General features: G+C 45.5%; 1 protein-coding gene across 1 annotated transcript in view; it reads left to right on the top strand.

The window, feature by feature from the left end:
• Positions 1-22,618, top strand: part of Prmt3 (protein arginine methyltransferase 3) — a 66,140-nt gene extending 43,522 nt beyond the window's left edge. The window contains exons 13-16 of the mRNA XM_051174131.1: positions 358-444; positions 13,943-13,993; positions 14,185-14,272; positions 22,451-22,618. Of these exons, the coding sequence (XP_051030088.1) occupies positions 358-444; positions 13,943-13,993; positions 14,185-14,272; positions 22,451-22,560 (336 nt within the window). The 3' untranslated portion in view covers positions 22,561-22,618. The remainder of the gene's footprint in view (positions 1-357; positions 445-13,942; positions 13,994-14,184; positions 14,273-22,450) is intronic.
• The last annotated feature ends 976 nt before the right edge of the window (positions 22,619-23,594 follow it).

The following is a 23,594-nucleotide window of genomic DNA, read 5'->3' as shown; positions in this document are numbered from 1 at the left end:
TCCTCTAAGATTAACGTCATACCCTGAAACATAGCAGAGACAGGCGGTGTGCACTGGGGGATGCAAGGTGGTTTCCTGTCAGAAAGAACACTAGCTTTTAAATTTGAAGCCTTTAGTGTGTTAGCAAAACCAACAGCCAGATCAGCGTGTGACTTCATGGATGTTATTGCTTACGGGAAGTCAACTTGATTTAAAGAAACATCAACTAATATGAACATTCCTTTTGTTTGGAAAGATTCCTCAGAATGGCTCATGGTTACAAGTTAGGGAATGCTGGTTTGCAGCTGCTGCATATTACGTAGGCTTTGTTATTCCTGTTCACTGACATTTTTTTTCTTTCTCCTTTCTGGTGGGAAGCGTATAGATTGCCACACAACATCGATCTCAGACTTGGAGTTTTCTTCCGATTTTACCCTGAAAACCACAAAGACAGCCATGTGCACGGTAAGCCATCCCATCCTACTTCCACAGACCTCACAGGCAGTGCAGTTGATTGGCAGAGTAATGGATTAATTACCAGGCTTGTGATAAATGAGAATGGCTATTGCCATTGACAGTCTGTCTTCGCCTTTGCGGTCGCTGGACAGATCTGCTTAATAGATGAGTAGACTTCAGAAAAGTCCCTGCAGCAGGGTGTGGTGTAATCTCAGCCCTCAGGAGGTGAAGGACAGCCACAGCTATAAGACCCTTACTTAGTTTAGTTAGTAGACAGTAGTAGGCAATCTCGTTTTTTCTTTAGTGTTTCTTTCCATGTGTGTGAGTGTGTGTGTGTGTGTGTGTGTGTGTGTGTGCGCGCGCGCGCGTTATCTATCATACTCAATGGAGAGCATTCAACTTTATCTTCAAAAACAAAAGTTCTTATGCTACACCTCCCTATAGGTCCCCGCACTTAATTTAGACATGTTTAAGGACTCACTCTGGCACAGGAGAAAAGGCGTGGCCTTTGAAATGATAGACAGATCCAAATCCACATTTGTAGGTCTGGGTCTCACTGTGTAGCCTAATTCTGTTGGCGTGGACAGCATGCTTGTTTGTGTGGAGTCTCCAAGCCATGTTAAGCACAAGCTGCCAGGGAGTTGTGGAAAGTTTCATCTGAGCAGCAGGTACTCCTATGTAGTACTGAATGCTAACACTTGTGAGAGTTTTCTTTCACTAGTTTTAAAATAAAATGATCTCCCTGTGATGACAGGAAGACCGCACTTGTGCGCTGGGTTTCATTCTGTCACTCGTTTTTCATAGTCATTTGGGCTGACTTGGTCTAGGATGTCACATTGTACTGATGAGGAATAGAAACTGCTGTCACGTTTTACTCGTGTACCAAATGCTCTGCTTTTCCTTGATCCTTAAAAAGCCTTTGCTAGTGGGATCGTCGAGTCACGAACAGAACAAATAAGACAGTACAGGTGTGCAGTCAGACAGACTACACGTGCACCTGAATCAAGCGGGGAACGTGTTCCATTCTAGACATGGGGAACCAGCAGTCTAGCAGCTGCTGAGGAAGAGGAGGCTGGAAATGTTTGAATTGACATGCAGCCCAAACAGAGACAGAGCTAGATTTCCTGAGGAAGTAGGCCAGGCATCTCTCCTTTGCAACATATACAAAGTAGTAAATCCCGGGCTAGAGAGATGGCTCTGCTGGTGAAGGGTTCAATCCTTGGGACTTACATGAAAGTAAAACGTGAGAATGTGCACATTGATTCCACAAGTTGTCCCATGACCTGCACACACATAATAAGTCCTTTAAAGTAAAAAGAAAAGTAGCTCTTTGAGTTTCTAAACCTTGTCTCTTGGAGAGGACTGAGATGTTTGGTGAAGCGTCTGTGTTTCCAGCAAACCCTTCCTTCCCGTGCTCACTTGACCAGGAGCCTGACATGAATAGGATACTTCCAGCTATTGCTCCGGATAAGCTTCATCATCTGAATCCTGGCTCACCCCTTTGGGTCTGCTTTACCTCTCTTCAGTCTGGAGCTGTTGTGCAAATATGGTCTCTGAGGCCGCTCCTGAACAGATGGCCTCTATGTTTAGGAAGATTAATCCAGCACAGACGTATCTCAGACGATAGGTGTGTGATTAGAGCCGCTCCCTTCTAAAGGGTAGAACCACTGATGGGCAGGCCTGGTGACCGGCAGAGCAGGTGATGGGCAGTGCCAGTGGAGGTAGAGCGGGGACAATGGAGGCCGAGGCCTGTGAGAGCAAGAGAACAAAGTCTGTGGATTTGCACAGGAAGAATAAACTTCAGAAAAGCTAAACGCCTTTGTCATTCTGAAACTAGAATACATAGTGACAAGGTGAACCATTTCTAAGGAGTTATGCATATTGAAATATATGCACAATTGTTTTTCTCCTGATGAGACTGCAAATTTGTGGTCTAATTAAAAAAAAAAAATACTAGAGAAAATTGGATTTTTCCAAATATCAAGAACAGCCTGTAGATTTAGTTTCCACAGCATGGGTGCTTGTGGGCTGATCGGCTTCTGTAGAGCCTCTCAAGATGGTTAGAACCTTCTATGAATAAACACCTTTTCTTTGTACAACTGTACAGCCCGCTTTGCTTGCCCACACGTGCACACATAACATGGACGTTTCAAAGCTATTTTAATTTCCTAGAGTTTGTTGACTATAAAACTAAAACAAATAGCTTCATCTTGTGAATTTTATTTTTGTTGTTGTTTGTGTTTTACTCTTTATGTATGATGGGTGTTGTAATTTTTAAAAAGCTGCTCAAGAGAGAAATATGCCATGCAACAGAGTTTAAGCAGAGGGTTGTTGTTGTTGTTGTTGTTGTTATTATTATTATTAAGGGAAAAGGATCATAAAGAGGGGGGAGGGGAGAGAGAGGTGGGCAGGGCCCTTTTAAACGGGAAAATATTGAGTGTGCACACGTCCTTGAGCTTACAGTTGTCCTGTGTCACCTTCTCAGGTACCAGGACTACGGGAGTGTGTGTCTATAGCCACCAGCCTTCTGCCCGGAGAGTGTTTTCACTGGGTTCCTGTTGGTGAGGTGAATTGTGGCAATACGTGCTTCGGGCCTGGGGTCTGAGTACTGCTAGGGAGCGCACAGCTTCACCCTGCCCCTGGCCGCAGCAGTAAGAACTGTGTATAGTGAGCCCAGTCTCTGCGTTTGGGCTCCTCTAGGTTTCCCAAGACACCCGGCCCAGGCTGATGCCTCACTCTGTCCCCAGCACCTGTCCTCAGCTCCAAAAACCACTGTTGGTCTGTCTGTGGCAGGGAAACACCCCCTTCGGAAATAGTTTGCCATTCGAGGCTCCTTCCTAGTTTTTCTGTCAGTTTATTTGAAACATATCTAATATGCCACGTAAGTTCGTTTTCTGAAGAGGTTGCCCCTTTTAAAACATGCTTTGGGTTCATTGAATGGCCACACTAAAACATCCTTGATTCTTAGGCAGTTGGTGTCTTACTCCAAGTTCCAGAGTTCAAGTTCCAGGTTGTCATCACCGCTGTCAGCCACTGCTTCCCACCGTGAAGGAGTTGTTCTTCCTTCTCCTCGGAGCAGTGCTGAGGGGCTGACGGGGTTGTGGCCCAGAGGCATGGGCCCGGCAGGTGGGAGGCTGCCCGGCGGAGAGGCTGCACTGGACTCTGTGTGTGTGCGTGTGCGTGTGCGTGTGCGTGTGTGTGTGTGTGTGTGTGTGTGTGCGCGTGCGTGCGTGTTACCTAGGGTTTAAGCCTGTAAAGCAGGCGAGAGAACAGGAAGCAGGGGCTGGAAATGACGCCGCCCTTGGTTTGGTTGTGCAGTCAGGACAGGCCTCGAAGCTATTCGGTCTCTTTGTCATTTTGTTTTTCAAGACAGGGTTTCTCTGTTTAACATCCCTGGCTGGCCTGGAACTCACTTTGTAGACCAGGCTAGCCCAAACCCACAGAGATCCTCTTGCCCCCGCCTCCGCCGTTCAGTCTTTTAAGGCAAATAACACTGCTTTGAGAACAAACTTGAGAATGTGTATAGCCAAACCTCAATGTTCCCTTACTCAATAGTACTTTCTTTTTTTAAATCCAGCCTTGCGTTTTTCTAATGGCTCGAGGAAGGAGCCCGCTTCTTTGCAACTGTTCTTCAAATCTTCTTTTAGGGCTTTTTGACAAATCTGATGGTGATATCCAGCTAATTCCAAACTCATTCCCAGGTACTAAATCAGCACTTGGCTCTCCTTGGTGTAGGCTGACCTAATTTTGACCTTCCAAAACTAATCAGCTAAACACACTAATTTTTAAAACACATCTGTGCTGCTTAGAAATAGTCAGATTTGTCTTGAACTCGCGTCAAAGATTTCAGTGCGACAGCTGGCAGATGTTGTAGTAGGCTGCTTTCAGGAAGGCTTATGTTGGGGGAGAGTGGTTCTCACTGACTGCTCTGCAGCTGGTGTTTAGTCTCCTTGTCAGGATGACCATGCCATCTAGACCTGAGTCTGATCCTTGACTCTGCTCCTCTGTGTCCCAAGCATCACCAGGTACTGACTGACCTGTGCTAAGGGCTGGAGGCATCGGGGTGTGTTGTAAGCTGAACAGGTAGTTCTGTGTTCACAGCATTACTGGAAGAGTCAGATATTCAATTTGCACCATGGATATTGGGTAGCAGCAAAGAATACCGAGAATTTGGTAGCCTGTGACAAGGGCATTCTCATTACTTAACGAGTCCTGTTTAAAGAGACATGTGTAAGGTACTTACTTCAAAATAGTTGAGCGCAAAGAGAGACGAGTACAGGTAGAATACTTACCAGAGACTGTTGGTATGGGCACTGGGTGCTGGAGGGCTCTATATAGTATTTGTGTCTGGAAATTTAAGCAGCGTGCATGCTCAGTGTCTCACTGAGCTGTGTGTGCCTGGTAGCATTCTGAGAGACATGGGATGACTAAGCAAAGGCAAGCTATTTGTGTTTTCATTTGATTTTACTGTATTTATCTCACTTTACCAGAGTTCAGAGAGCAACTGTAAACATTGCCTTACTCCGTCTACCATGAGGTCTCTGGGGATTGCGCTCAGAGATATCTCACCACCCCAGAGAGCTCTGTTTCTGTAAACTCAGCACCCTCTTCAGCCACAGAGGTTGCATAGGTCACAGCAAAACAAAAGTGCATTCATGTGCATGTGTATGGCCCCAAACTGCAGAAAATCCAAGCACTTACCGAAGCAAACAGGGCATTTATGTGATGTTTGACAGGGTAAATACGTGTGCTGAGAACACAGCAATGAAGAAAGTATGTGTGACCACAGTATGCATGAGTCTCGTGAGAATAAAGTTCACCTCAGAGCAAAGGGAACACCAAGGAGAAAGTTTCAGGCTACATGAACATGACTTTTAACACCAGGGGATTTGCTGGAGGGGAATGAGAGAAGCCCCCAGTCAGGAAGGTGGTCCTTTGATCAGTGTATGCTGCATGTGTGTATAGAAATAGCCTCTGCTCAACCCCACTGGTATGCATAGCTAACGCGTTCATTTTTAGGGAAGAAGTCTAGCTTGGCTAGTACTGTAGACTGCAGTGTTTGTAGGTGGAGAGCCTTCTGTATCACCTTCTGCCTTGTGCTTTCCTCTTTACACAGTGAGAAATGATTAAGATGCTCTGTCAGCCAAGTGATGGTCAGAGTGGCACCTGGAAAAGAGCTCTGCTGGAATGTGGGTGCAGGCAGCTGGTGTGCAGGCTAGCCCAGTAGCATAGGCAAGAAGTGAGCATGATTGACACGGGCAGTTTAGAAAGGAGGTGGTGGGAAAGTAAACACATCCGGGAACCACACAGAGATGAAACCAAGAGAATGAAATCAGTCCCGGGGACGAGAGAAGGGCGGCATAAAGCCAGAGTCAGAAGGCATAAAGTCGCAGAGACAGGTTTCTTGGGTGAAGCTTGAAGGACTGCCACACTGAGACGGCCTCTAAAGAGAGAACAGGCTGAGAGGCAGGAATCCAGTGCTCAGCTGCTGATATGTTTATGTGAATGTTTCCCACATTGTGTTAACTCAAAGACGTGTGTCCTTTGATTAAAGTATTGAGAGGAATGGCCTGCACATTGCCAGAGAGAATGCAGACGTCTACAAAACAGTAGCTCTGGAGCCGAGAGTGATTTGTCTATGGAATCGGGGTAGCTCTGAAAGGCAGGCTGTGGGTGGTGCCTCGGGTTGGCAGACCTAAGAGCTGGCTCTAGAGCCTCCAGACAGATTGTACTAGAGAGGCACCGAACACCATTTGCTCTGGAACAACCTGTGGAACCAGAGATTCATGAGCTGTGCTGAACTGCTTCGACTCTAGATGGGACAGGGTCGTTTAGGTGGGGCAGCGTCCTGCGGGACTCAGCAGGATCACGAGCAGTCACACAGGCTCAAGCACAGTGTGAGGGTGGAGTGTTTATTTAAAAGCAATAGTGGGCCCTGTCTCAATGCTGTCAAAGGCCTCTCCCCTGCCCTGCCACACCGGCCCTTTGGACATTGTTGGGTTGTGATAAGTGAGTTGACCAGGTGTTTTCCTCTTTGATAGAGGCGCTTAACCCCGGAGTGATGAGCTATGACAAAACAAGTTGGCCCATTTAGATCTTTTTGACAGAACTCACTGTGAATATTGGTCCTGGGATCTGATGATACTAACATACCTGATGTTTCTAGACATCTGGTGTGTATGTGGGCATTGACAAGAGCACCAGTCTTCATGGGAAGATGAGTCAAGAACTGAAAGGTAAATTTCTGTTGCATAAACTATAAGTCACAGTACATCTCTCTTCTCACAGAAGGTGCTGGACGCTTTGGCACTGGCAGACAGTCAGCTTTAGACCCATTTTGGGCCCATTTCCTCAGAATGTCTATTTCCAAAGTGTAGATGACCACTAAAACCCCTTCCTTCCTTCCTTGCCATTATTTTGGGTGCTATTTGGTATAACACATGCACACATGAGCTACTGTGCTTGGCACATGAAGTATATATACTAATCTATCACAAGAAGAAAATCCAACAAGGGGGTTAGGGATGTGGTAGAGTGTCTGCCTAGCACGCAAGGAGGTCAGGGTCCGTCCCTATGACTGCATGACCCAGGCTATGGTGCAGCACTTGGGAGGTGGAGACACAAGAATCAGAAGTCACCCTCAACTACGTAGTGAGTCTGAGGCTAGCCTAGGCTATGTGGGGCCTTGTCACAGAGGCGGACGGGGGAGAAAACAAAGGTGACAGGAACAGAGAAAGAAGGAAGGCCCAGAGAAGTTAGACAGGCTTGTGACTGTCTCTGCTGGGCAGGCACTGCCACTCGGAAGCAGCTGAGCAGCTTCATGCTGTCCCTTCGGGGGCCTCCCCTCTCCTCCTGGCAGTTAGAAAGGGGAGCTTGTCTTCTAAGGATTTGCAATGGGAACCCTGAAGGCCTGACATGAAGAACAGGGTAGAGCAGAGACCACAGAACTGCCATGACTGCGGCCAGCCGCACGCCCTCGTGACTCGGGATCCAGATCCCCAGGAGTGCCTGTGAGAATACAGCACTGCCAGTTCCCTGGGCATTTGAGAAATAAATTCAAACATCTTTCTAGACCTGGATTATCTTATAAGTCTAAAATTATTTCTACTGGCAGTTTAAAAAGTGTCAGCATATAGAACGTAATCAAAGGCGACCGGTGATTTAAACGGGGAGACAGGATGGACTAAGGAGCAGGTGAAACAGGAGGGTTAGGCCAGTTCCAGCTCCCACAGGAATTAGTAGCTAATCCAAAATAGACACTAAACAAACCAGACTCGATGTGGTCAGGAGAAAAGGACTTAAAATGCTCACTGTGGAAAAGAACCAAACATTCTAAAACCCAGTAGAGTACAAGTCAGCAGCAGATCTTCATGGTGTTAAGAGGAGCTGTGAACTAGGCTTTACACCAAAAGAAAATAACTCAGGAGATACAAGGACAAGGCATGTCCTCAGCACTGTTCCTATTACTCTGATGAAATAACCCCAACAAGGAAAGAGGAGTTTGTTGTGGTTCACAGTTCATGGTACCGTTAACGGCCATATTCTCAGTAACGAAAATGCAGGGAGAATGAGCGGCGTTGACATACATTCAGGAAAGTGATGGAGAAAGTCGGGGTATCGAGCACCTGTAATCTCAGAGGGTCAGGCTATTCTTGGCTGTATAGTGAGGTCAAGGCTACTCGGAGCTACAGGGGACTCTCATGCTGTGAAGATTGAAAATGAAGACGTGACAATGGCGCAGGTAAAATCTGCAGGCAGTGTGCTTGCCGGGAGGCCAGCTGCAGTGTGGCATGGTGTGTGAGTCCCTGCATGTGGGTGATTCAGAACAGGCAGATGTAGGCATGGCCTGGCGTGCCTCTGTCTGCAGTGAAGAACATGCCTTTACCCTTATTTAGATAGGTAGCTTTTATGCTGTGTGAATTCTGTCTCAATTAAAAGGGAAGAAGAAACCCTAGACCCATTCTGGAACCCAAAGAGAGAATTTTAAAAACAGTGGTAATCGGTTTTCTATTCCCCAATAACAGGTTTCTCCACAGAGACACAGTAAGCCAGACCAAGCTGAACTGAAAAGGTATAACAGGAGGTTTATTTGAGCAAAGCAACTCCCAGGCAGATTTTCCAGTCCCAGAGATGAGGCCCGAGAAGCCATGCCCACAAACGAAAGCAGGGACCTTCTAGGTTGTAGGCAGGGACACTGGCAACTGGAAGCTGTGGGACCTTTTGGTGCCTTTCTTTGTTAGGAGACTCTGAGTGGGCGGGTGTAGCTCTTCCCACTTTGCTGCTGTGGCTTCACTGCAATAGGGTTTAATGTGTATGTTCTTATATTTCCTTTTCCTAGAGCACACTTGATATTTGCTATCCTTGTGTATAGTTTTGTATCGAGCCTAAATCTTTTTCTTCAGACTAAAGGGGGAATTGTATAGTGAGAGGCCCACCCAGCTGCACCTGTGGCGCTGACCACGCCCAAACAGGCGTGCTCGCAGGCACATACATGAGCATCTTGCTCCTCACGTGGAGGGCGGCTGGTGTGGATTCTGGGAGCAGGGACTTGCGGTGGTCATCTGCGTCGCATGTAAGTGATTTCTCCCCAAATAAAATCATGTTAATCTGTATTTGAGCCCGTCCCGTGAATCCTGTGCTTCTTCAGGTGGGGTTTCGAGAGAAGGAGGGAGAGACAGGAATGGGGCTTTCTGGATCATAAATCATGCAGGAGTGAGCCTGGGGTTCCAACTGCACAAGTGGGGCCTGGTGGGACATGGGGTCTGTGCCTAAAGCCACCAAGTAAACTTCTCAATGGCAATGAGGCCCCAGAAAGAAAATCCCAGCACTTGGGAAGCTGAGGCAGGAGGATTGTGACTTTCAGGTCAGCCTGGGCTACAGAGCCTGCTTTAAAAAGAGAAAGAAAAAGATGGGGGAGGGGGGAATAAAAGGCACCCACTCCAACAACTATTCTGCTGTTGTATAATATTGAAGGAGAGAGAATAAGCTAACCCTAAGCTCTTTCTCAGTGACATATACCATATGCCTCTGATCTTCTTTTCTTTTTCTCTTCCGTTTGTTTTTTCTTTTTCTTTTTTTCTTTTTCTTTCTTTCTTTTTTTTTTTTTTTAGACAGGTTTCTCTGTGTGGCTGTCTTAGAACTCGCTCTGCAGCCCAGGCTGGCCTTGCACCTGCCTCTGCCTCCCAAGTGCTGGGATTAAGGCCGTGCACTGACACACCCTGCTGCTGTGTTTCTTCATTTGACTTCACAACTACAGTTGGTTTTGAAGCTCGCTGCTTTGTGCATTTAAGTGCATTTTTCTACATATACATAATACATTAGGAGACTTTTATGCCAGCATGGTGACTTAAGCCTGGTATCCCAGAACTTGTGAGATGGAGGTGGGAGGGTCAGGGGTTTAGTGAGTTTGAGACCAGCCTGGACTGTGTGAGATCCTGTTCCAAAAGAACCAAATAGTAATAAGAACTACATAGCTTATGTTTACATAAGAAATTCTCGATTAGATGTGTTAAGGTAACAGTGTACAAAATGGCAGGCATTTGCATGCCTTTAGACATAGCCACTCAGGATGGCTGAAGCAGGAGTACCCGAGCCCACTTTAGCAAACTCTACTTTAGACTCTGAAGAGATGATTCAGTTTGCTCCTAAAATCATGTTCATACGCAATTTGAAATAATAAGGTGTGATCTAAACCTGAAAAGGCCTTCTAGCCGTATCTGGGGATAAGTTAGTATTGTAGCGAGATTTTGCAGAAAGAGGTCTTTTTAGGCATTTTGTGTGTTTGTGTCCCGTGTTGTTCAATCCCTTTCTAAACACCACTTGGGCTGTCATTGCCCTTTGGGAGTTGCACAGCACTTAGCATGCATTGTCCCCTAGAGAGATCACAACAGCAAACAGAGACACGAATTCACTCTTGGGGTAAAACAGAAATTAATTGGAGAAGAGAGAGTCTATAATTTAAGGCGTAGTTAGCCGTGGGAGGAGGGTGTAGCTTTCACATTGGCTGACTTTTGTGCCAGCCGTCACAGAACTGCTGTCTGCTCAGCAACCGGGCCGCCCGTGTCGTATTTTCATGCGTTTATGTATTGTGATGTAAGCTCTGAACCTTCCTCTGCATTGTCTCCCGCTTGCTCCACACCCTTCATCTGTCGGCGTTTAAATTCAGGGTTGAGCTTTTGAAAGAAATACTCCACAGCAGATGAATTGTGCTTTTGCTGCAGAGATCCTGCCACATGGATTACAAGCTCTGTTTCTCCATGCTTGAATAAACTCCATCAAAAGCACATTATCCTCCACGGCTGTGGCCAGCTGCCTAATTGTATCTGCTGTAAGCACGCGCTGGTGGAACATGATACCGGAGAGGAACAGAAATGATGAATTACCCCCTGCAGGTGATAGTGATCATGATGGTTTTTAATTTCCCTCTTCCTCATACAGTCTAGAGTCTAGACTGGCTTCCTTTCATTGGCTGCCATCTTCTTCCATGCACACATGGGCGTCCCCTTCGTAAAAGGACCCACCGCACTGACACACATGGGAAAGGCATTTGTTTAATTCTAACTCAGCATTAAAAAATGCGTGAACGTAAAAGGAACTGCTTACTTTTATGCATACAAAGTAAACAAGCAAAAATAGGACTTAACTTCTTAGTGTTATTTTCTTCCTCTGTGGCACCCACAAGAGACATGAACAGTTCCTGCTTAGAACAGTGTTCTCAACAAAAAAGCCACAGGCTGACTTTACTTCCCTAGGTGCCTCGAATGTCAGGCTCAGAAGATTCTCAGCAGTGCCGGGAGTGGCCGCCTGCCTGCCACTCAGCCTCCCGTGCTGTCCTCTGTCACCAGTATCCATCTCACTTCTTGCTGTGGTGTTGGTGGCTGCCCCTTCCCCTCTCTTGACCTCAAGAGTCTGGTAGCTCAGGCTTCCCTGTGACATAGCTGGGGAGGGGGAGTAACTGTCCCCCTGACTTTGGAGATTAGATTGGCCAGCTACTTTTCATACTTGATTTTCATACCCTTTCCTCCCAAGCAGCCCCTGCTGCTGCTGCTAACAAGATACTTAAGGGGAACTAACAGAAGCGTTCCTGTCTCCTAAGTTACCTGTTCTCCTGCTATTACCTAGACGTCGTAGTTTCCCGTTCTGTGGCGGTAGTCAACTCTTGTGTCTGAGTGACTTCCAAGGGGAGAGATCCAGTTCACTGAAATTAGTGCTTAGAGCCAGATGTGCTGGTGCACACCTTTAATTCCAGCACTCAGTCTCAGGAAGTTTGCTTTTTCCAGTGTCTTCTGATAGATGCAAAAGAAGAGTGGGTGGAACAGTCTGGAACGTCCCAGCACCAGAGTTGCCCTTGTCACAAAGGCAGTGTGAGCCACTATCCGAGCACATAGATGCACCCACCAGTCTGAATGCTCCCTGAATCTCCTTTAAGGGTTTTTAATGAGGGTTCTATTGTGTGGGCATGACTGATTTTAGTACTTGACTCAGTCCCTGGTCCTTTCTCTCTTCCCAAAGGAAGATTGTACCTGGCCGTTTTCCTTCTTTCCTAAACAAGAAGCCTTAAAACAGACAAAAACAAAAAACAAAAACAAACAAACAAACAAAAAAACCCACACATAGTAATAAATCATTGTGGGTCATCAGTGATTTAATCAGTTATCTTAACTACATATAGCTAGCTACCTGAGCTTGAGAGATAGGGAACTAGAAATGTCTCTAAGAATGTTTGAGAGCTATAGAGAATGGTGCTGGGTGAGAATTCTAGAAATTTGAGCTATGCCTCGGGCTTGCTCTTAGACCAGACTGCAGTCTGCTAGGGCAGAATGTGATCAGTGTGATAGTATAGTCAAGTTGTGTCTACTCAGTGCCACCCAGAAAATCTTTATTGCGATGCTGTGGGCCAGGCCCCAGGAATGCAATGGTAAAAAGGGCAAGCAGGCAGAAACGTACTTATGAAAGCAACTGGCTTCATCTGTGAAGGTGCCGTAATTATTTGAGACACAGGGATTTGTCTCTGGGATAGTCTGTGTCTGAGAACCTCTGCTTTGTTTGGCAGAAGTATCAATGGTATTTCCCTTCCCTCATGATGTCTAAAATGTAATGAACTTCAAGGTTAAGTATTGGATTTACTTTGGACTCAATGTGAATTAGCCCCCCCCACCAAGATCAATAAAATTCCGCATTCTTTGCAAAAGCAGCAGAGCACACAAATTGGCCTGTTGGTGAATTTGCAATAATCAGTGTCTTGTTTTTAGCACTCCATAAGCTTAATTTAATGCCAGTAGTGAAAACAGGTTAAGTCCACCTAGCCCATATGAAAGAAAGGACAATGGTAGCGTTTTAAACAACAAAGGTGGAATTGGACGGCAGAGGTGTCTTGGTGGTTAATGGCAGGAACTGGTCTTGCCTAGGATCCAGGTTCAGTTCCCAACATCCACATTCAGCAGCTCACAACCCCCTGTAACTCCAGTTTGGGGGATCTTTGCTCCTTCTGGTTGCCACAGACGTTAGGCGCACAATATTGAAATGACTCAGATAAGGCCACGCTCCATTTTGTATTTGCTTAGACAGTTCTCAGCTCTCTGCCCGCCCCCCTCCACGGTCCCTTCTGCTTTGGCATGCATTTGACATTTCTATTGCCCTGACTATGGTCCAGATGTATTAACCAAAGTAATTGGCAAGCTATATCTAAAGTAACTGCTGTCCCCTGCCAGGAATGAACATGTCAAGGTTACCGTGACCCTCACTGAATTCTGATGTATCTTTGTGGTGTTTGCCTTTAAAATGCTGTGCCCTTGAGCATGGTCACCAGGAGACTTCAGAGGTTCAAGCCCACCTTGGTCTGGCCATCAACAAAAAAGACTTTTATTTGGGTACTATGATTTATGCTCATTATATTTTAATAATAAATAGTTAACATTTAACAATTGTCTCTACTGATCCCATCACAAAACTATTGTAATTTGCTCTGAAGTTGGGTGAACTAGCTTCTCCTCTAACCCAAACCAAACTGTAGCCATGATCTCATAGATCCGTGCTTTGTTTTTGTGAGTACTGTCTGGACTGCACGCGGACTCTTCAGGTCTTTCCTAGCCTGTCCTCTGCTGCAGATGCCTGAAGTCTGAGGAGAGCTGGAGGGTGCAGGATGGCTGCCTTTGCTGTCTGCCACCTCTTCAACCAGTCTTCAGCAGGCTAGCTGGCCTGTGTGTCTAGCCTCGTGCCTTGGATAGTCTGGCTTGGCTGTTTCCCTCATAAGCAGTTATTGATTGATTGGTTGATTGATTGGTTGATTGATTAGCCTTGTTACCCTTATTATCACACTGGTCTATGGGGAAAAGCCAACTATATTCTTTATTTTACTTACAGCTTGTTTTCCTGGAAAAATAGTGATGGGTTAGGTTTGTGAGTCTTTCAAACAGTTTCTAATTGGTCAAGTCTTAAAAGGCTGAGTAGTTAGTGATTGCATCATGTAATTAGTTTAATAATCATATATATATTTTTTAAATCACAGGCAGTCGCTGGGTACTTTGATATATATTTTGAGAAGAATTGCCAAAACAGGGTAAGTATCATGAGTTATTCATAAGGATTAATTATGCAGAGCGCTCTGTTTGATTTGTGCCCCAAGGTGTTTGATCAGAAACATTTTGCTGTTGTAAGCACTTGCAGCTTGTATTTGATATAGTAGACTAATGTACCGTGATATTAAAAATCGGGTACTTCATCAGCTACTTCTGAACTTTACCAATGCAGGTCGTGTTCTCTACGGGCCCTCAGAGCACCAAAACACACTGGAAACAGACAGTGTTTCTGCTGGAAAAGCCATTTCCAGTTAAAGCAGGTGAGAAGCATTGCCTTCGGCCTGGGGGAGTGGTGGTCACTCACTCGTCACTGGGAGAGCATAACAGATGCTGAAGTAGGAGGTCCTAGAGCTGCCTGCCTGTGGTGTTTAAAGTATTTGAGTGTTTGACCCCAAGTGTGTGTTAGGGGGTGTAGAGATGGCTCAGCTATTCTTCCAGGGAACCCAACTTCATATCTGGTGGCTCACAGCCACCTATAACTCCAACACCAGGGGACCCAGTGTTCTCTTCTGACCTCCGTAGACACCCACATACATAGTATACACACACGCGTGCACACACACACACACACACGCACGCACGCACACACGCACTTGCAGATACATGCACAAATAAGTTAGTTTTAAAATCTATGTTTTAAGAAAACATTCAATTTTAAGTCTTAGTTTTGTTGATTGTTTGGTGTTTTGTTTTGCTAGGGATTAAACCTGTAGTTTCACATGTGCTAGGCAAGCTTTCAACCGTTGAGTAACATGGTCAACCTTTAAGTCTAATTTTTATCTTCTAAAATAAATAAAGAATATTATGTACCTCAAAACTAACACAAGGTAATTTAGAAAAAAATTAAGTTTTATTTTATGTGTGTGCTACTTTGTTTGCATGTATGTATGTGTACTGCATACATGTGTGTGCCTGTGGAGATAAGAAGAGGCCTTTGGACACCTGGGACTGGAGTCACTGGTGGTTGTGAGCCACCGTATGGTGCGTAGACCCAGGTCCTCTGCAAGAACAGCCAATGCTTTTAACTCTGAGCCACTCTCTGGCCTGCAGAAAGGGTTTCTTTAATCGGTAACTAGTATGTAATAACATGCATATATGACTAAGAGAGAATGGTTTATTTCCTAAGTGATTAAGCCACCACTATCAGCAGTAGAGTGTGTGAGACTCACTCAGCAGTCACTGTAGAGGGAAGGAGGGGACTGTGTTGAAGCTGGAGGCTGTCGTTCTGAAGTGTTGTGGCTTCAGCTTTCCCACACACATGTATATAAATAGTTACACTTGTAAAACTGCGTGTAAACGGGGTGTCGGAAGAGTCCTTTACAGCCTCTCATTCTGATTACCTGTCTGACACACATTTGTTACTGTTTTTGAGACAAGGTCTCACTCTACAGCCCAGGCTGGCAATCCTCCTGTCTCAGCTCCCTGCATGCTTATGCTCTACCTCGTCTTCCATGGTGCTGCCGTATTTACTTACTCATCTTTTTTCTGCCATCATTTAGCTTGTTTTCACGTTTCTCATTTCTGCAAACCGTGTGTTGAGAGACTGTTGAGAACACCAGGAAAGGTGTGTGGAAGGGACATGGAGAGTTGTAGTGTGCAGCAGCAGGAGCGTGAGCTCTGTTACGACAGATAGAAATGGCTCTGGACGGTTGTTCAGACTTAGCAGGCTGCAAAGGGGTTCAAAGTCAGAGATGCTCAATGCCATTTTAAAACTGAGGAATCCAGTATTAGGAGTTGATGAAGCCAAGTGGGGACTGCATATCACCATTATGCTAAGCTCTGTATCCTGTTTCCCAACACTCTGAGACGGCTTGCATTGCGCTGTCGCTGCATAAATCGAGTGTAGGTGCAGATGAGGCCATTAGAGGAAAGCTGCATCTCGCCAGCCCGTCACTTCAGATTTCAGAGCTGCCTGTGGGAATGAGGCCTTGATAGTGTCATTTTCTCCAAGGCAAGCTGAAACCCGCACGGCACAACTGACCCGAGACTAAGAGGCCTGGGCTTTCCTTGTAGCTTTGCCTTCACTTTTGCAGCTCACGTTGACCTTGCATGAAAACTTGAAGGTCTTTCCTATAGCCATCTTGTCATCTCAACGCTAGAACTTTAAAACAGGCCTGCCCACCTCGTGTCTTAGACTTGGGAGATGAAAGATGCCCTTTGAGCTTGCTCCTCCCAATTCTCTCTTCTGGCTCCATGACTCTCTTCTCGTTGATGACGGGTAAGAATTCGAAACTCTGCCTGCTCTTCTGGGCTTTGGCTGTGTGGTGAAGCAGGCTTGTGATGCTAAGCCCGCCCTCTAGCCCCACCAGCTTAACACCCTTTCATGGATCGAGGCTACACGTTTGTCGTAGGGCAGAGGTCTAAGCAGGACAAGCAGGCCTGACAACACCTCTAACCCTCTAGAAGGCTGGTGAAATAGCAGACAGACAAACCCAAACACCGCACGTCATGACTCCGCTGGCTCTTGGAGGTTGTGAAGTTCCATAACCAAAGTGCTGCTCTTATGAACTGTATCATTCAGTAGGGACTCAAGAAAGGCCAGCCCTTTGTGCTGGGAATGTGTCCTCCTGGTTATGTGCACGCACCCAGCAAAGCATCGGGGTGAACCTCCGAGGGGACTAAATTACAGGAAGCACTTTATAAGGGGAATGATGAAACCTGACACTCCCCATGAAGTCCTTGATAGCTGGCATTTGCTCAGACACCAAATGCAGGGGAAAGGGGGCTCATAAAGACCCAGGAATGGCAGAATTAGCACATTGAAGTAAGTCTGCTTTCCACATGAAATGAGTGGGCGAGAAGACACTACACGTGAATGTCACTGTAGGTGGACAGAGGTGTCTTAGAGGAAGGCTGTGGGTTAGTAGCCGAACAGTCATTAAACTTGACAGTCAGTGAAAGTGCTTTAAAAATGAGGTGTGTGTTGGCAAATGCCTAAGGTAGATGTGTGGGTGGTTAGGGTCATCCCCTGCTTCATAGTGAGTTCAAAGCCAGCCTGAGCTACAAGAGACCCTGCCTTGAAGAAAGTCTCTTAAGGATAGATAAATAGATGGATAATAGTTAAATAGATAATAGATTGATAGATGATTGTGTGAAAGAGATGATAGATTGATGGATATTGACAGCTGGTAGATGTCAAAATGAGGGGGAGATTTAACAAAAAAGCTTTGAGTTTCTCATTGTGTAGGGAAATTCTAAGTGTCCTGTCCTCAGTTAATAATGGGTCCCTTAGAGAAGCGGGAAGAAGAGGCATAGGACAGAAAATAGTCATGACATAATAGACAAACTTTCTACACTTGATAACTAGAACCCACAGATTGAAGTTATTAAAAGTTAAGTAAGATAAACACACACATAAAACAAATAGCATAAATTGCTGACCAACAGATTGAACAAAATACCTCTATAAGCCAGACAAAAAGAAAATATTACATAGAGAAAATGAATACAGAAGAGCCTCAGATCCACATCAGAGGGCTGACAAGATGGCTCAGTGGATTCAAGTTCTTGTTGCCAAGCTTGACAGTCTAAATTCAACCCCTGAGACCCATGTGTAGAAGGAGAGGCTCAACTCACAGCTGTTGATCTTTGCGTGTGTGCACATACACATTGATAAATGTGTCCACGTACATATATTAAGTAAATAAATAAATGGATATAGTTTTTAAAAGGAAAACAATGTTTGAGACCTGTACATTTAGAACTACAGAACATTACTGAGGGAAATCGAATGCTAAATGAGTGGAGAGGTGTGCTGTGTGGTGGGTACGTTCTCTGTACCATACACAAAGACTCACACTCTTAGTGGACTGGAGGTGCCATTTGGTTTTAACAGAACTTCTGTTACATTTTATTTATTTGTGTATATGGGTGCACAAGTAACACAATACCCGTGTGGCAGGCAGAGGATAGTTTAGGGGAGTTGGTTCCCGCTGTCCACAGTGTGGGTCCCAGGGATTGAATTCGAGTCTTCACTCAAGCTTGCTGGCAATGCCTTTACCTGCTGAACTAATACCAGACCTGGACATGTAAATTTAAAGGCATTAAAGTGTAAAACACATGGTCAGCAGATCATCTTTTGAGACTCTTGGGGTGGCAGACTTATGAAAATGAATGTTGGCAAGACTCTGAACTGTATATGACATCAAAATGTTTAAACTCCCTTGTTGGACAGTTCCGTCCAAATGAAATTCAGACTTTTCCCAAAGCTGCTTCTAAAGAAATCCTGTCTTTCCTTCTACCCAGCTTCCCTCTTCCAGGGCCCCCATGCTCCAACTACATTTTCTGGTTGGAGGCTTGTGGTGCTTGGAGATCAAACCCAGGCGTCACAGATGCCTTGGCAAACGCTCTACCGCTGAGCTGTATCCCTGCAGCTCCTAAGCTGGTCATTTCTGAGCTCACTGTCCTGTTTTCTTAAGAGCTTCTTTGGACTTATTCAAGATAGTCTTCTACATATGCAGCGGGTGTGGCATCTCTGTTGAGGGCCTCTGCAGCTCTGCTTGCTTTTGCTTTTGGGAGTCTCACTGGTTGTCCTCAATCATGGCTCCTTACTCTCTTCTCCAGGTCAGCTTGTACGTAATCGTCTGCTGCTGCGTCCCTTTAGGCTGTGTTAGTTCTAACGGTATAAGTTTGTGCCACCATTTGCTGTGCGGAGTTCTAATGGCATAAGTCCGTAGCATTTTGGTTTTATCTGTTTATATGTTTGGCATATCAATATTGCTGTGCTGAGGGACTACAGTAAATGAAGAATCACTCGCTTAAGTTCAGTTCTTCTGTCACTTAAGAGGTGGCACCATGCCAAGGCACTTAGTTCTGCTGTGTGCTTAGGGACCTCACTGTGTTGCTGGACTTGAGCAGGTTGCTTGGATTTTATTTGCATGACTGAAAAGTATTTTCTGTGCGTGATTTTATGCATTGCAGGATTTTCAGGTAGAGTTTGAGCCAAGAGGCTATTTTGGAAATTTTACAATACATGAATTTTGGTATCCGTGATGAAACATGCAAGATGTATGTTTGTTTGTTTGTTTGTTTGTTTGTTTGTTTGTTTGTTTGAAGCAGGGTCTCAAGTAGCCCAATCTGTCCTTAAACTCACTGTACTTGAGGGTATCTTAACTTCGGACCCTTTTGCCTCCTTGAGTGCTGGCATTACAGGTGTGCACCACCATACCTGTGTGATGTCAGCTCTACATTACAGGTGTGCACCACCATACCTGTGTGATGTCAGCTCTGGTTTCTCTTCATCTCTTTCCTGCTCTCAGGCCCATGTTACAGATGAACACTGTAGGCTAGACTGTGAAGTGTGCCATTCTAGACATCACAGGTTCACACGGACACTAAAATGCACTCGTCAAACATGGTGTACACATAGCCATGCAGTTACTCTGCTTGGAGTGTTTACGTGTGCATGTGTCTGTATGTCTGTGCTTATATCTTCAACAATGGCCAGTGTTGTTTGGTAACCTGTGAGGGTAGACTGAATACTTACACAGCAGGAAGATGGTTTACACTCGGGAGGCACAGGCAGGTACATCTCGTGAGTTCAAAGCTAGGCTGCTCTACATAGAGAATTCCAGGCCAGTCAGGACTATACAGTGAGACCCTGTCTCCAATTTTAAAAGAAAAAAAAAGGGGGATAAAGAGAAAAGGAAATAATAAGGGGGAGGGGAGACATGTGGATAAAGAATTTCTCAATCTAAGAACATGTCAGAAATAAGAATTCAGCCAGAATCCATCTGGCTAGGAGCAAAACTCACTAGGCTTTTCTTTATTTTATTTACAGACTAGTTCTAAAAATAATTGCAAAGGAATGGCCCACTTCAGAATTTGGGGTGCTCCAGCTTGATTCGGAGGCTGCCTCCAGAACAGAAGTACAGAACACTTCCTTTTAATGTGTGGTGTTTCTTTGCATCTGAAAATAATGCTTTTTTTTTTTTTTTTTTTTTTACACAGCTTATACAACAATTTTGTATTATGTGTTTCCTGTTTAAATTTGAAAATATGATTGTGTTCAGGCTGTTTATTTACACAGTGAGCTTGCTCAGGTTTTATACACTCGCTGAGCATGCTCAGGTTTTACACACACAGCTTGCTCAGGTTTTACACATACACTGAGCTTGCTCAGGTTTTACACACACACTGAGCTTGCTCAGGTTTTTACACACACACTGAGCTTGCTCAAGCTTTTTCCCTCCACATATATAGCAAGAGCTTGCCGTACATGCTCCTAGCAGCATTGGTTATTTATTCTGCCTGACATTAAATAATTACTCTTATCTAGCCCGCTGTGACAGCCACTGCCTTGGCACTTTAGTTAGGTATGGACGGTTGAAAGGGGCTCAGCAGTATGAATTATGTGTTTACCACTGTGACCCTCACACCATTTAATTAACTTCAGTACGAGTGTATTGCACCCTAATCTTTGAAATGATGGCTGCAGAAGAGAGACCTTTTGTTTTATCTTCAAACATGAGAACAGCGGCAATGTCTGCTTCATATTTAAGGCATGTTTAATGTTCCCACCAGTGTGGTGACTTCTTGCCACTGTTTATTTCAAATAAAGGCAGTTATTTTAGCGATTCTATTGGGTGCATAATTGTATCTGTTCTTTCCTTGTTGTCTTTGAGACAGCCTCACTTTGTGGTCCAGGGTCTCCTGCTTCAGCCTCCTGAGTGCTGGAATTATGGCCGGGTCACTGCCCAGCATTGTGTTTGTGTGTGTACTTTGCACTTGTCTGATTGCTAACGACATCAGCATTTTCCATCTGTTGTTAGAATTTGTATATATTTTGTGAGGATTTGGATTTTTGAGGCAATCTCTCTGTGTATCTTGTTTGGCTTGACCTGGCTGGCTTTGAGCATCCTGTCCTCCTGCCCCAGTTTCTGCCCTGCAAGTTCTGGGCAGTAGTAGGGTGTTACCACATGATGAGTTGTTGTATGTCGATCATTGGTGGCATGTGCCTTTTGTGCTGATCCTAAAGCTTGAGTTGTCTTTCTTCTGGAATGTTCTGGCTTCTCTCAACATTAAGGTCTATAATCTATCTGGTGTTCGTTATAAGCATTCGTGATTCATCTTTTCCGTTGTCGCATCTCCATTTCTTGACAGAAGTGTTTTTTCCCATTTAATTACTTTGGCTCCTTTGTCAAAAATTAATGGGCCGTATGCATGTGGGCCTCTCTGAGCACACACTTTGTTCTGCTGATCTATGCGCCTGTCTTTAGGCCAGGAGGACACCGTCTTTATAAATGTTGAGTCCTCTTACTTGTTCAAACTATTTAGGCTCTTTCAGTTCCACTTACTTAAAATTTTAAAGGCGTGTGCACTTCTGCACTCAGGCCCCTGTGGTGCTGATGAGGGTGTGTGAGTCCATCCCATCCCGTGCATGCCTCCTCATTCATTGTGATTGTAGCACATCTCATGGATTCAGGTGGGTACATGGCACAAGTCCCACTTGCTCTCTGTTGTGTACCAAAACAAGTCTGTTTAGTTCATGAGTGGCATCTCCTTCACAGTTTCAGAGTCAGTAAATGATAAATTCAGAACAAGTTTGTTGGTATAAAATGAAAGTTTAAAACTAAAAAAGGAGTTGGTAAAGTGTCTGTCCTTTGAGCATGGGGACCAGAGGGTTTTATTTAAATTAAAACAATCTTATTTTATATACCAACCCCAGTTCCCTCTCCCTCTCATGTCCCCACTGACCCCCCCCCATCCCAACCCCATTCACTCCCCAGGGAGGGCGAGGCCCCCCTATGAAGGATCATCGAAGTCTGTCACATCATTTGGGGCAGGACCTAGGCCCTCCCCCATGTATCCAGGCTGAGAGAGTAGCCCTGCATATGGGATGGGCTCCCAAAGTCCATCCATACACTAGGGATAAATACTTGGTCCGCCCCGCTGCCAGAGCCCTCATAGACTGCCCAGGCTTCCCAACTGACACCCATGTTCAAGGGATCTAGTTCAAGACCAGAGTTTTAAAATGTGGTATTTGTTCAGTATCCAGACAGTTACACATGCACACGCGCGCGCGCACACACACACACACACACACACACACACACACAAACCCCCATCATCATTCTTGCCTACATCTGTGTCCATCCACATTGCAAAGCTGGGCCTGGGGCTGTGGCGTGATCTTGTTTTAAAGCAGGGAATGCAGAGGATGCCACTGTCCGCCTAAAGTGACTCTCTGCAAGGAGGTGGGGAAGTTAACTGAGAAGGTTCCATGCCAGAAAGGCGCTGGAACATTCCTGAGCCTTCAGGAAAGCCTGGCTTTGCCCTTAGCAGGTGTGCTTTGGTGGCCCTGCTCCGGGTTCACTGCTGGACCCGTGCAGGTTGTTCTTATCTACAGTGCCAGGGCACTGAAGGCCAGCAGCCACGACAGAGAAAAAGAACCACTGGATGTCATGTTCACACTAGCCTGTTCTCACCTTTCATTGTAGGTGAAGCCTTGAAAGGAAAGATCACAGTTCACAAGAATAAGAAGGATCCTCGGTCCCTCATTGTGACCCTGACCTTGAACAGCTCAACTCAGACTTACAGTCTCCAGTGATGATCATGGTCTCCAGCTGCCACAAAACCGGAAGCACACACAACCCTGCGTCTTCAAAGTGGGCTGGGGTGGTCAGGGGGAGGGGCAGGCTCCACGGGGCTGCAGCTCCTGGGTAGTAAGGATAAATGGAGTGCGGAGCTCCGTGGAGGATTGTTCCATCCTACTGCTTCTGCTGGGTAGATCCTAGTCCAAGAAGCCTGCTTGGCAGATTAGCTTACAGGAGCCCTTCTGCTAGACTGAGACTCATTTAAATTGGCTTGCTTTGGAATAGTTGTAGTTCTGGATTTATATGTAATGTTTCTTACTATAAATTTTGTCTTTAATAAGAACAGCACAAAGCAGGTTTTCTTGTAGACTTCCACTCTGGAGGAACAGTTTTTAGTTACACTCCTTACTGTAATATCAGGGTATCTCAGTGCTAGAGAGCCAGTGCACCGGGCAGAGCCATGGCTGCTGCACATCCTGTGTGCAGAGGCTGAGTGGCCCTCTCTAGCCATAGACAACACTGCGGGGGAGTCTAATCCAGTACTTACCGTAGGCCTGATAGACTCCTCTTAAATGCTGCCTTTCGGACCAGGTTTGTGTGCCAGGGTCACACATACATCTGCTAATAGGAAAAAAAAATCAAGTTATTCAGGTTGAAAGAATGAAAATACTCAATAAAATGTATAACTATTGAAAAAGTGAAAGCTTCCTCATCACACTGATTTCTGTTGTGAGGTCACAAGCATTTAACAAGTCAAGGAGGGAGTCAGTTTCAAGAAAATAGTGACTCCAGCAGGCAAGCCAGGCATGTTCTTTGTCCAAAGCAGACGTCAGCAGGAACTCAGGCTAGCTGCAAATCTCAGTGAGATCTTAGTGTCCTTCCTAAGCCTGACTCCTTTCCCGAGGTGCCGGTTCTGTGAATACAGTCGAGGTGTTCGGGTCAGGGCCTCAGTAAGTGATGGGGACACTGTTGTCATTACTCATTGAAGCTCTTCCCAGGGACGTGGAAGGGGCGTCCAGCCTGAGCAGGCTGCCTCCTACCAAGCACG

The sequence above is a fragment of the Phodopus roborovskii genome, unplaced genomic scaffold, assembly GCF_943737965.1.
Source record: "Phodopus roborovskii unplaced genomic scaffold, PHOROB, whole genome shotgun sequence".
In the NCBI taxonomy this organism is placed as follows: Eukaryota; Metazoa; Chordata; class Mammalia; order Rodentia; family Cricetidae; genus Phodopus; species Phodopus roborovskii.
The sequence above is the reverse complement of the archived record's forward strand: the minus strand, read 5'-3'. Positions and strand labels throughout refer to the sequence as shown.